The following is a 13,892-nucleotide window of genomic DNA, read 5'->3' as shown; positions in this document are numbered from 1 at the left end:
TCACTAATGCTTATAGCAGTGTCATGTCATAATTATGATGGTCTTATGACAGTCTTATGGCGCCACTATTGAATTTGTTTCCAAAATACCATAACTAGCAATTAATGAAACAACCGGAACAGTAACTGCAGAAATAATTAGCACAGAACATGAATTTTGATTGTTATTTACATCTGTAGATGTAATGCATGCTAGGAGGCATGTTGGACGACAACAGTGTTGACAGCATAGGTTGACTGTCTCCCTCAAGGGAGCAGTGAGGGCCAAATACAGCTTCTTGAATCAATGAAGCTTTTGCAGCCAAAGTGCCATCGGTTAATACTTTTTGGTGTGAATATCCCATAATACACTGAAGACAGCTGCGGCAAACTTGCAGGACATGTTTATAATTTGAAGAGATGATTAAAGAGGTAATTAAAATTTGAGATAATAACGTTAAAGGTCACGGGGTTACAATACGAATATCGTGATAATTTAAGAACGAATAAAGGGATTATTATCAAACTTATAGGATATGTTTGTATCAATTTCAAGATAATAGTAGTAAAGGTCACAGGGGTCAGAAAAGAAATGTTCAAGAATGATTACATTTTGGGGTAATGAGGTCAAAGGGCAGATAACTTGTTTCATACTCTCAAATACTGCAATGCTTTGAATTTGGCTGCTTAGGCAAGTCTGGTTATATGATTTGTTATTATTGTTAATCATTAATTTCATATATTTATTATTAACAAATTATTGAAATTATATTTAATCAAATTAAGACGAATCAAAGAATAAAAATACACACCAGTTATGGCCTCCAATAAAACTTCAAAGTTGATTATTTTTCTCACAGTATGCTACATTTGGTGATTCGCCCCTCCCAGTCCAAATGGATTGGACATCTAATGGCTGCTAATGAGTTAAAAAAGCGCTCTAGTACAGGTTAAAAGATTTGAAACACACGCTTGATGATTTGATTGTTCATTTACAAAAAAAAAAAAAAAAAAAAAAAAAGCGCTAACATATAAAGACGAAACTGAAAGCGGAACCGCTGCAGAGACGCTGAAAAACACGCTCCGCTCGATAAAAGCGATGGAGTTACTCCGGAGTCTTCTCGAGTTTCTCTGCTTGACCTCCACCGATGCTGATTGCGTTTTGTCGCAGAGAAAAATGAGAAGGCGAGGGAGAAAAAAAAGGAAAACGGCAAAGCAACAGGATTAATTGTCACGGTTTGATTTCGTAGTTACAGAGGGCGGTTCGTGAGCCGGCAGGTTACGACACGTGGAAGAAAAGGGAAAAATAAGCGTTAGGAGTCTAAGTATATGTTGAAAGACTGAAAGACAGAAAACATCTGCTTCAAAGCGGAAACTTTCAGGTGTGGCGCACACACAAATACCAGGTTTTAGGTTAGGTGGGGACCCAATGGCACAGAACTAACTAGGGCCGTTACATTTTTTTTTTTAAATGTATGAAAAACTACATTTAAAAATATTTTTTGTGTATTCATTTAAATTTTTAATACAAAAAAATTAAAAAATAAAACATTTTTAAAACAAATCTGAAATAAGTCACCATCAAATCACCATCAAATGTCATCTGATCTTTGTCAAAATCAAACAGATGAAAATAAAGTGTCTGCTTTACGTAAAATCACCCAAACATGTATAGGTTTTCATATTTTAATGAGGATAGCATGCAAAAAATGACAGAAGGGGGAAGAAAATAAGTAAGTAAACCCTCTGCCAAAGGAGACAAAGCACACTTAAAACTAATTTTACAAAGCATTTTTAGTCAGGTGTGTGCCTAACCAGTTTAAAGCTGCCCTGCCCACTATAAAACACACACTTGATAAGAATACTCTTGATGAGAAGCATTGTCTGATGTGCATCATGGCTCGGTCAAAAAAGCTATCTGAAGACCGGCGATCAAGAATTGTTGATTTGTATAAAGCAGGGAAAGGATACAAAACCATCTCTAAAAGTCTAGATGTTCATTAATCGACAGTCAGAGAAATTGTCTACAAATGGAGAGAGTTTGGCACTGTTGCTTCGCTCCCAAGGAGTGGCCACCCACCAAAGATGACGCCAAGCGTTCAGCGCAGAATACTCAGAGAGGTAAAAAAAGAACCCTTGAGTGTCTGCCAAAAACTTACAGAAATCACTGGCACAGTCCAATATCTCTGTGCACACATCAACTATATGTAAGAATGGTGTTCATGGTAGGGCTCCACGGAGGAATCCACTACTGTGTAAAAAAAAAAATTGTTGCTCGTTTAATGTTCACAAAAAGGCACTTGGGCACTCCACAGAAGTTTTGGCAAAATATTTTGTGGACTTATGAAACATAGTTGAATTGTTTGGGAGTAACACACAACGTCATGTGTGGAGGACAAATGGAACAGCTCACCAACATCAACACCTCATCCCCACCGTGAAGTATGGTGGAGGGAGCATCACGATTTGGGGTTGTTTTGCTACCTCGGGGCATGGACACCTTGCAATCATTAATGGAAGAATGAATTCAAAAGTTTATCAGGATGTTTTGCAGGAAAACCTGAGTCCGTCTGTCAGATGGTTGAAGCTAAAAAGAGGATGGATGCTGTAACAAGACAATGATACAAAACAACTTCAGAATGGTTTCAGAAGAACAAAATAGACGTTCTGGAGTGGCCAAGTCAAAGTCCATACTAGAACCTCATTGAGATGCTGTTACATGACCTAAAGACAGTGATTCATGACAAACATCCAGGCTGTTTGCTGCCTCAGGGCCTGGACAACTTGTAATATTTAATGGAAGAATGATTTCAAAAGTTTATCAGGATGTTTTACAAGAAAACCTGGGGCCGTCTGTCAGACACTTGAAGCTAAAGACAGGATGAACGCTGCAACAAGACAATGATCCAAAACACTGAAGTAAATCAACTTCAGAATGGTTTCAGAAGGACAAAATACACGTTCTGGAGAGGCCAAGTCAAAGTCCATACTTGAACCCCATTGAGATGCTGTGACATGACCTAAAGACAGCGATTCATGACACACATCCCAGGAATCTGACTGAACGACAGCAGTTTTGTAGAGAAGAATGGGCCAAAATTAGTCCTGATCGATGTGCCAGACTGATCTGCAGCTACAGGAAGCGTCTGGTTGAAGTTATTGCTGCCAAGGGGGTGGGGCACAAATATTAAATGTGATGGTTCACTTACATATTTTCCCCCTTCTGTCTTTGTTTGCATACTATCCTCATTAAAATATGAAAACCTATAAATGTTTGGGTGGTTTTAATTAAAGCAGACAGTTTTTTCATCTGTGTGATTTTGACAATGATCAGATCACATTTGATGGTGATTTTAGGCAGAAATGTGAGAAATCCCAAAAGGTTCAAGATACTTTTTCATACCATTGTATACAGTATATATACGTATTATATAATAACACGTTTTGTTCTGTTTATTGTGCGTTTTCAACTGCGGTCAAATACTTGGGGCGAGTTTAAAATAGTTGTTTGTGATGACGTGCAGACGCTAACTGATACGTGCTAACCGTTTGTGTGGATTTATTTTGCTGTATCAGCAGCTAGTTAAAAACACAAATTTTTAATTGCTGTTATTGAAGATGAAACTGATTTAATATAATTTTTATTTTAGTTTCATTCTGCAAGTGTTGATGTCATTAGCAGCAAACCACACGGATGTCTGACATCGTCATTTCGGAGCTTAGCTCACTTTCTAGCTAGTATTTCGCTCCAACGTCTTGGGGAGGAAAGTACAATGACGTATAATCAGGGTCCCCCCAGGGTTGATAAATCTAAATTCAGGACTTTTAAGACCTTTTTTAATGCCATTTCAAATGAAAATTAATACTTTTCTCGCACCCATTATTTAGATAATATTGAATCATATTAAAAAATAAAGCCCCGAACATCAAATTTAACCTCAATTACTAAGTGTGTTTGACAAAAGAATGCACATTTATTGAAGATACAATTAAAACATTTAAATATAAGGTCTTTCATAATTTTTTTCCCAGGATAAAATCGATTTTACACTATTATTGTAAAACAACTTCAGAAATTACATTTGCAATACAACAGGTTTCCCTTTTAAGAGGACCTAGTCAAGGTGGTAGGTAGGTGATTGTCAAATGGCCACCTTAACTGTAAAGCGCTTGCAATTGGCAGTGAAAGTTTAAAAAACAGCCACTAAATGGCAGTAGTTTACCATTAATTACCACAAAATAAAACAGCTACACATGACCATTTCCCTTGGTAATCGTTTTTTTTTTTCAAATCACATTACAAGAAGTATACAAAACACATGTTAATCCTTTGTTAGCTATTGAAGACATTTCTTTTAATCAGATAGAGAAAATCCATACTCTTATTTAATCAAGAAAAACATTTAAATATACCAGGAGGTGTTTTACTATTACCTACATTATAATTTGCCTATCACCATGCCATGTTATTCAGATCAACGTTACCCCGCACTCGTTCCAAAAATAGACGGTGTCAACCGTGTTGTGTATCTGAGCGTGATGGTGAATTCACGACTCTGGTTTAACCATGCTAAGGCTACTAGTGCACCTGCCAATACCCCATTGAACATGGCTAACTCTTGAGTTAAAACTGCGAAATTCACATTCGTTCGAAAGGCAAACCGTGCAGAAATACATTGCATCTAACACACTTTAATTGGAGAAATTGGCAACTTGCTTTGAAATGTTAAGCAGGTCCACTGCCTTTGCATGACCCATAAACTGCGACCCAAAGTATCTGGATGCGACTTGGTCGCTGATCCAATACCTCACATGCTGGTCCAACTGTTTGGGCTTGGTTGTCTTGTTGAGGCTTTTGTCGAACATAACAACTAAGGCATCTGAGCAGTTCCTTGCGTTAGCACACAGTACTGTGCGATTGCCTGCTGTTGTGATGCTAATGATGCTAACGGCGCGCACGCACGAGGTGCAGTGCATCGTAAAAATTCTACGCGTCATCTTCGTTATGGATTAAAAAAAAAAAAAACTTCGTCACGGATATAATTTAGGTTGCACTGAGATGTTCTTGAAAATTAAAACCCCGGTGAAAAAATTCCAGACTTACGACAGCTAATTTAATACTTTTAATACCTTTAATAATGGAAAACTAAATTCACTGCTTTTTTAATACTTTTAATAACCCGCGGGTACCCTGATAATACACGTTTTTGGATAGTTATTTTGACATTTAGGGGGTATTTAGGGGTACTTAAAGGGATAACACCGACTTGTGCAGAAATTCAGCTTATGTTGCCAGCGTAGGAACTGAACTCGTTCGTAACCTGTATTTGGAAAAATGAATTAAAAGTCCTGCGTGTGTACTTTGATCTGGTTACAGGTCACAGTTCTCATTTTTGTGGCACGGTAAATTCACAATTCCGAATAAGTTCTGGCCAAAGTTGGTGAACATTACTAGTGAACCTCTCTGACTACTCACATATTCAAAAATATGCATTTTTACTGCACCTTAATTTAGATTATTTGAATTAAAAGTCCTAGAAGCTTACTACGATGTGGTTACAGTGCTCATGTTTGTGGAACTGTTCTGAATAAGTTCTGGCCAAGGTTAGAAAATATTAGTTGTTGACTTCTTTGTGTTGCCGGCTAGATGGGTTCCGACACTGTCCATGATGTGGGCCGGTCTTTCAATGACTCCCGGGCCACTCCCCCACCCCCGTCTTCCATCATTTAAACTTCAACTCTAGACTGTCAAATCAAGCAACCGCAAATTTGGCCGGACAGTCTATTATGATGTTAAGGCACTTCTTTTTGGGGACATACAGAGATCAGATGGATGCATAGACGGAAGGTGATAAAGGAATAAAAGGACGCAACCAGGTGGATTGGCCGCCAAGCGTGTTGAGTTACAGCCTTGAAAAGGCCGCTATGAAAAGCAGGGAGCTGCCAAACTGATTGTTGGGAAAGAAAACGTCTGTTGAAGAGCCAGTAAAATGGGAAGACGGGTTCGGGGGGGGGAGAGGGAGAGAGCTATCGTACGGGACAAAGAGAATCTTTGTCAGGGTTAGGTGTCTGCTTTCCAGAGGGCAAAAAAGAGAGACGGGAAATCAATACACTGCAGTGGATGTATTGAGCTTTGATCAACAACCTTTCTACTTGTTCGAACGGCTTCAGTGTTAGTCCGTGAATGAAGTCGTTGCCTGCCTTTGACAGCAATGGACGTTAAATCCATTTGGACCGAGAGGGCTAGGAGCTTGCGTCGATGGTAGTCAATGAGTAAAAAGACGTCAATTTTAGACTGCCAGGGGGCTTATGCATTTATTATTGAATATTTATATTTATTATATATTTATATATAAAGTTAGTATTTTATATTATTTATTTATTTATTTATTTTCAAGAAATAAAAAAGGTAAAAATCTAAATATTTTGTTCTTTTACTGCATTTTTAATTTTGTTAAATAAAAAAGAAAGAAAGAAAGAAAAAATTAATATGATCATTATTATTTTATTTTTCAACCACTGGATGTTTATCGCCGTCAATGGCAGCCAATGACAATAATTTGACAATTGACAATTTTTATATTTTTTAAAAATGAAATAAAAAGGCAAAACAACCAATGTCCTCATTTTTTATTTTTAAAATTATTTTTTATTAAAAAACAAAAAGGGAAAATAGTCATTTTATATTTTATTATTTATTAGTTGTTTTTAAATATATTTAAATATTTTATTTTTTAAGTATCAGAAAAAAAGCGAAAATATAATTATTCTTTTTTAAATAAAAAAAAAAAAAAAGGAAAAACATTTAATCAGATATTTTTTACCTCATTTTATAAACTTGAAATGTATCAAATTTAAAAAACGGGGTTTGGACATGGATTACTAGTCTTATTCTTAACTCATAAAAAAAAGTTCTAATTAATTCATGTGTAATAATTAATTTATAACCTTCTGTCTGTGCCTGTTACAGAGCAATACCCATCCATCTCACCCACGCCGTTCACCGCCGCCTCCACGCCCACCTACGACGACTTCCCCGTGGGCAGCCCCCCGTCCGACGGCCCCACGGACGACGACATCGGTAGCTCCACCACCGTGGCTGACGTCGACTCGCACGAGCGCATCTACCACAACCTGAACGACAAGCTGATCCCTGTTTACTGCTCCGTCCTGGCGGCCATCGTAGTCGGCCTCGTGGCCTTCGTCGTATTCAAGAGGCGAGCGCGACCGTCGCTTTCTCTATAATTTGCATTTTTGACTTCACGTATTCAACTCCTCGTTCGCCGTGCAGGTGGAACAGCTGCAAGCAGAACAAGCAGCAGGCCAACAACTGCACGTCCAACCCGAACCAGACGCCGTCGCCCGAAGGCGAGAAGCTACACAGCGACAGCGGGATCTCTGTGGACAGCCAGAGTCTGCAAGAGCAGTTGGGACAGAACCAAACGCACACAGGTACCCATTTGACGCTAACCAACTGGGAATTGTGTCCAAAAACGACAAGCCACTGCACAGTTTCATTGGCCCGTGGCAAAATATCATTGATTATTGCCCGCACAAGAAGCTTAAATTCAGCCTACATTCTTGTTGCACTTATCTTTTCTAACACTAGATGGAGCTAATTTCTTAAACAGTAGCTCAGGGGTCAAAACCTGACATGTTGAAATCAATGTAGGAAGATAGAATTTCAGTATTTTGTTTTTACATCAGGGTTCCCGTGTCTCCTTAAAAAGTCTTATAATGTCTTGAATTTAAAATCTGGATAATCAAGGTCTTAAAATGCCTTAAATTTAATGGAAAATTGCAATAGGTATTAAATTCCCAGAAGATGCAAAATCATGGTCGTCTGTCGTAAAACCTCTAATGGTGTGTATTTGTTTTAGTGGCCGTGCACTAAATGAGAGTTTTGGATAATAATACAATGTACAGTGGTATGAAAAAGTATCTGAACCTTCTGGAATTTCTCACATTTCTGCATAAAATCACCATCAAATGTGATCGTATTTTTGTCAAAATCACACAGATGTAAAACCAGTGTCTGCTTTGACTAAAACCACACAAACATTTATAGGTTTTCTGATTTTTAATGAGGATAGCATGCAAACAATGATAGAAGGGGAAAAATAATTAAGTGAACCCTGTGCCTAAGGAGACTTAAAGAGTGATTGAATTTGAAACACCTTTTTACCAAACAATTTAAGTCAGGTGTGTGCCCAATCACTGATGAGTGGTTTAAAGCTGCCCGGCCCACTATAAAACACACACCTGCTAAGAATTGTCTTGATGAGACGCATTGTCTGATGTGCATCATGGCTCAAGAGCTGTCTGAAGACCTGCGATCAACGATTGTTGATTTGTATAAAGCTAGGAAAGGATGCAAAAAAAATCTCTAAAAGTCTAGATGTTCATCAGTCGAGAGTCAGAGAAGTTGTCTACAAATGGAGAGAGTTTGGTACTGTTGCTACTCTCCCAAGGAGTGGCCGTCCACCAAAGATGACGCCAAGAGTTCAGCGCAGAATACTCAGAGAGGTAAAAAAAGAACCCTAAAGTGTCTGCTAAAGACTTACAGAAATCTCTGTGCACCCATCAACTATCTGTAAAACTATGGCCAAGACGATGGTTTTCATGGGAGGACAGCTACCACTGCCGTCTAAAAAAAATCTTGTTGCTCGTTTAATTTTTGTAAAAAGGCACTTGGACATTCCACAGACGTTTTGGAAAAATGTTTTATGGACTGATAAAACCAAAGTTGAATTGTTTGGGAGTAACACACAACATCATGTGTGGAGGAAAAATGGAACAGCTCACCAACATCAACACCTCATCTCTACCATGAAGCATGGTGGAGGGAGCATCATGATTTGGGGCTGTTTTGCTGCCTCAGGGCCTGGGCAACTTGCAATAATTAATGGAAGAATGAATTCAAAAGTTTATCAGCATGTTTTGCAGGAAAACCTGAGGCCGTCTGTCAGACAGTTGAAGCTAATAAGAGGATGGATCCTGCAATAAGACAATGATCCAAAAAACAGAAGTAAATCAACTTCAGAATGGTTTCAGAAGAACAAAATACACGCACTGGAGTGGACAAGTCAAAGTCCAGACTTGAACCACATTGAGATGCTGTGGCATGACCTAATGACGATTCATGCCAGACACCCGAGGAATCTGACTGAAGTACAGCAGTTTTGTAGAGAAGAATGGGCCAAGATTAGTCTTGATCGATGTGCCAGATGGATCTGCAGCTACAGAAAGTGTCTGGTTGAAGTTATTGCTGCCAAAGGGGGGGGGCGGGGGGGCACAGAATATTAAATGTAATCGGTCCCTTACTTATTTCCCCCCTTCTGTCATTGTTTGCATACTATCCTCATTAAAATACGAAAACCTATAGATGTTTGGTTGGTTTTAGTTAAAGCAGACACCATTTTTTTCATCTGTGTGATTTTGACAAAGATCACATTTGGTGGTGATTTCACGCAGAAATGTGTTTAATTCCAAAAGGTTCAGATACTTTTTCATACCACTGTAAATTGCAAAAATGATTGATTAGTCAACTATCAAAATAATTTGTGGAATGCTTACTATTGTGAAAAGTTAAACAAAAACATGCTTGTCTTTTTATAAAACGTCACGGTATGACTGTAAATTTTACCCAAGGATGGCGTTCGTAAGCATCCGAAAATGAAGTTTTTCTCACTGTCCGCTTCCAGTGGTGACCCTAGACGAGGACCCCTGCCTACTGCTTCCCCTCCACACCCGCGACAAAGTGGAGCAACTGCTGTTCAACGGTGCCGACGAGGGCGAGACGGAGGACGACTGGCGCAACCTGGCGGGCCTGCTGGGCTACGAGGAGGAGCGCATCGCCGCTTTCCGCCGGGACGAGCACCCGGTTCGTGCGCTCCTCTCCGACTGGGCGGCCAAGGACTGCGCTAGCGTGGACGCGCTGCGCACGGCCTTAAGAAAAATCAACCGCAACGACATCGCCCAGAGCTTGGCGCTAGCTCCCGCTGCCCCGAAACCTACCGCCACCTCAGTTGTGTAACGGAAGCTTGCCTTTTTGCCCCCCTATTTTTTTTCCCGGAATGTGGTTTCAGATTCACAATCTTACCAATTTTGCGGATGAAAACCCGTCTCCCCAGTGTTACAAATCGCCGCTATCATACCAAAGAGGTGTTAAGGACTCCAGACTACCAATGAGAAGCACCATTATTTACATTTTTCACCTCTTGAACTGGCAGATGAGGCCTCTGTTCTTTTGAACAGGATATCTGGATTCTTGCAAGCGCTCAAGGCAGGAATCTTTGACTTCACACACCCCTAGACACGGATCATCGACTGTCAAATCGCACACATAATATAGTCATGCATGGATTTAGCATAGAAAACACACGGACATTAACCTACATGACACAAAGGTTGATTTGTAGAAAGCGCCTACCTTTTACGGTCTCTAGAAAACATTATTAGGGACCTTATCATGTGTAAATTAGTCGACAATATAAGAAGATAGCATGTCCAGAAAGTATACTATACACACGAGTAAGCTACAAAAACTACAAACTCGCATGCAGGCAGTAGAAAAAGCTGAACAACAAACAATCAATGTTCTCCTCTCTCAGGGATCGGCCGCCGATCGCCAACAAAACAATCGTTTCCTTAAAATGGTTTCTTCTGAGTCATTGGCTGCCGTTGACGGCGATAGATGTCCAATTAAATTGGACTGGGAGTGGCTGCCGGTGATGAATTAATGCGTCGAATGTATGCTTTTAAGGCCTGACTAGGTTTATCGTTTTTGGGGGGCTTTTCTGAAGTTTAGCAGAATAAAATTCTGATAATCGATGGATTAAAGAAGATATAGAGGGAAAAAATACAAACAGGAAAGTTGAATTGAATGTTTGTTTGAATCTGTCTTAAATTATAACGTGTTTAAGCAAGACAAGCGATAAAAAAAAATGTCTTAAAACTCCCAAATTTACGATTTTTTTTAGAACTATTTTTGTCTCGCTTTCGTTTGACACCCCAAAAATGACCGTTCACCCCGTTTTTTTTTTTTTTTTCAAAATGCTACTTGTCTCACAATTTTTGTCCAAATCATATCATGTATATATCAAACAATTCAGGATCTCGACAGTTTTTGCTAAAAACGTACAGTTCGACCAAAATTTGCCAAAAACGTACCCATTCATTTCTAATGGGCACAAAATTTCCCACTGATTTCCAACTCGCCTTTCATTTGTATAGCACAAAAACGTCCATTCAGTCCTATTAATTTCCAACCCTAGTGGCCCGATATCAACAGAAAGCGACTCGGAAATCCCCAAAATGGTAAAATATTCACAGGAAGTCCGGGATACATCAAAACAGGAATATGGAAACCATCACAGCAAAGCTACCATCGCAATTTGCCCAGAAATTGCATTTTATAATTAAAAAAGATATATATATATATATACTGGACTGTCTCAGAAAATTAGAATACACAATATTCTAATTTTTTAAAAATTAGAATATTGTGTATTCTAATTTTCTGAGACAGTCCAGTATATATATATATATATATATTCAAATATTCCATCTGAATCGCCTTCTTTTGTTGGAAAATATTAACTACAAATGTCAACGTAAATTGTCCATGATTTTGTTGATTCGTTGTCCCTTTTTTCCTTAAATCTTAGCTTTAGAGAAACAGCGAGAACCAGAAGTGGTATTTGCCACTTGGCAAAATTGCATAGAGGTGCATTGCCTGAAAAAATGCCACACACCTAAAAAAAAAAAAATGCCACATTTAAGAAAAATATAATAATAATTTTAAAAAAATGCCACAAAACAAAATCGATTTTGCCACATACCAAAAAAAATGCCAGATGTCAAAATACATTTTGCCACATGGCAAAAAAAAAAGGCACATGGCAAAGTCCATTTTGCCACATTACAAAAAAATGCCACAGGGCAAAATACATTTTGCCACATGGCAAAAAAAATGCCACATGGCAAAAGCAGTTTTGCCACATGGCAAAAAAAAAAAAAGCCACATGGCAAAAAAATGCCACATGGCAAAATCCATTTTGCCACATGGCAAAAAAAAGCCACAGGGAAAAATCCATTTTGCCACATGGCAAAAAAAATGTCACGTGGCAAAATCAGTTTTGCCACATGGCAAAAAAAAAAAAAAAAAGTCACATGGCAAAATCCATTTTTGCCACATGTCAAAAGAGTGCCACATGGCAAAATACTCTTTGCTACAGGGCAAAATCCATTTTGCTACAAAAATGCCACATGGCAAAAAAATAAATAAATAAAAAAATGCCACATGGCAAAATCCATATTGCCACATGGCAAAAAAATGCCACATGGCAAAATCCATTTGCCACATGGCAAAAAAAAAAAGCCACATGGCTAAATCAATTTTCCCACATACCAAATACCACTTTTCGATTTCGGCCCTGCTGTCTATTTATCTGAATCTTACTACTTCAAAAAACACAAATGATGAAAATTGGTGCCAAAAAAATCAAATTTTTTGTTGTTGATTTTTTTGTCTTTTTACTGTAATGTGCTGAAGAAAGGCAAATGATACAAAATGTCTAACTTTTTAGATTCCGCCCGCCCCAAATTCTCTCTGAATATTAATTACTAATATAATTAACAAAAATTGCCAACAACAAATGTTTTGGTTGAGAGTTGTCCGATAACCGATATTGTCCATCTCCAAAAATCCGATACAGATATATGCGGTCGTGGCCTTAACATATTATGGCTAATTGTATTGTGATGGATGCTTTAATAATGATAAATGTAATAACTTCCAGGTTTTCCAAATTGACATTCTGTGTGTACCTTTGATTTTTGCACACAAAATTTTGAAAATGGGTCCCCACACAATACGAGGGTTAAAAACACATTAACATTAAAAATAACCAATAAAAGCCTGAAATATACAATATAAAAATTGCACTTTGTTCTGGTGTTTGAGTAGGGTAAAAATCAGTGCATTATTATTATTTTTTTTTGTCCAACAGAAAAAATGCATGTCTGAAGGAGTTAAAATGCTTTTATCGGCCGATAATATTAGCTACCCGATAATATCGGACAAATCTAGTTTTGGTAGATTTTTTTTCTTTTAAATTCTTTGCATATTTTCTGAATCATCATGTTGAAATGTACTTAAAAAAAAGACAAATTGACAAAAATTCCCCCACCAAAAATTAGGTTTCTTGGGTGTTGTTTTTTGTCTTACAATGTAATATTGTACGTTTAAAAAAGAAAAACGACAAAATTGTCTCAATCTAAAATTTTTTTCTTTAACATTCTTTGAATGTTTGATATTTTGTCTTATGCTGTCATGTGTTAAATATGCCAAAAATTGTCTTTATTGTTTTTTTTTTTTCAACAACTTTTGTCATCAAACGTTCTGTGATTGTCTGAATATTTTTCTTATGTCTGCATGCCAGAGTGTATACAAAAAAATCGGTAAAAATGAGCCGATTTGAGAAAAAAAATTTAAAGGGCTGACGGGCCTCTCCTTATCTTCTATTTTTGTTACGTCTGCTCTTATAGAAGGGAGGGGTGTATATTTGAAGGAATGTTCCAATTACAAAAATGAAGGTATTCCCATTCCCATCTTTTCATATTGTTCTTAATTGTAGCACTTTTATGTGTGTCATGAATTCCCTTTGTGTGTTTGACAAAACAAGTGCCTGGCAACAATTTCAGGGCTTATTGATGTTTCCTTTTGGGATGTTTTTGTAAACCTCTGTTACTGTAAATACATTTTTTAAAGTCAACATATTAGGACCAATATAAAAATTCAACTACTAATATTAGAAAAGAGGACTGCATGCATGTTGTGTCTGATAATAATAACAATGCGCCTTTGTGGGACGCCATGTTGTGTTGACTTTTTGCCTCCGGACAGTATTT

At 37.9% G+C, this 13,892-nt stretch overlaps 1 protein-coding gene across 1 annotated transcript in view; it reads left to right on the top strand.

The window, feature by feature from the left end:
- The window catches only part of LOC130909511 (tumor necrosis factor receptor superfamily member 16-like), a 52,296-nt gene extending 40,866 nt beyond the window's left edge, over positions 1–11,430 (top strand). Inside the window, exons 5-7 of the mRNA XM_057826067.1 lie at positions 6,949–7,195; positions 7,270–7,430; positions 9,683–11,430. Of these exons, the coding sequence (XP_057682050.1) occupies positions 6,949–7,195; positions 7,270–7,430; positions 9,683–10,014 (740 nt within the window). The 3' untranslated portion in view covers positions 10,015–11,430. The remainder of the gene's footprint in view (positions 1–6,948; positions 7,196–7,269; positions 7,431–9,682) is intronic.
- Positions 11,431–13,892: the final 2,462 nt, after the last annotated feature.

The sequence above is a fragment of the Corythoichthys intestinalis genome, chromosome 21, assembly GCF_030265065.1.
Source record: "Corythoichthys intestinalis isolate RoL2023-P3 chromosome 21, ASM3026506v1, whole genome shotgun sequence".
Lineage (NCBI taxonomy): Eukaryota > Metazoa > Chordata > Actinopteri > Syngnathiformes > Syngnathidae > Corythoichthys > Corythoichthys intestinalis.
This window is presented reverse-complemented; position numbering and strand designations above follow the sequence as displayed.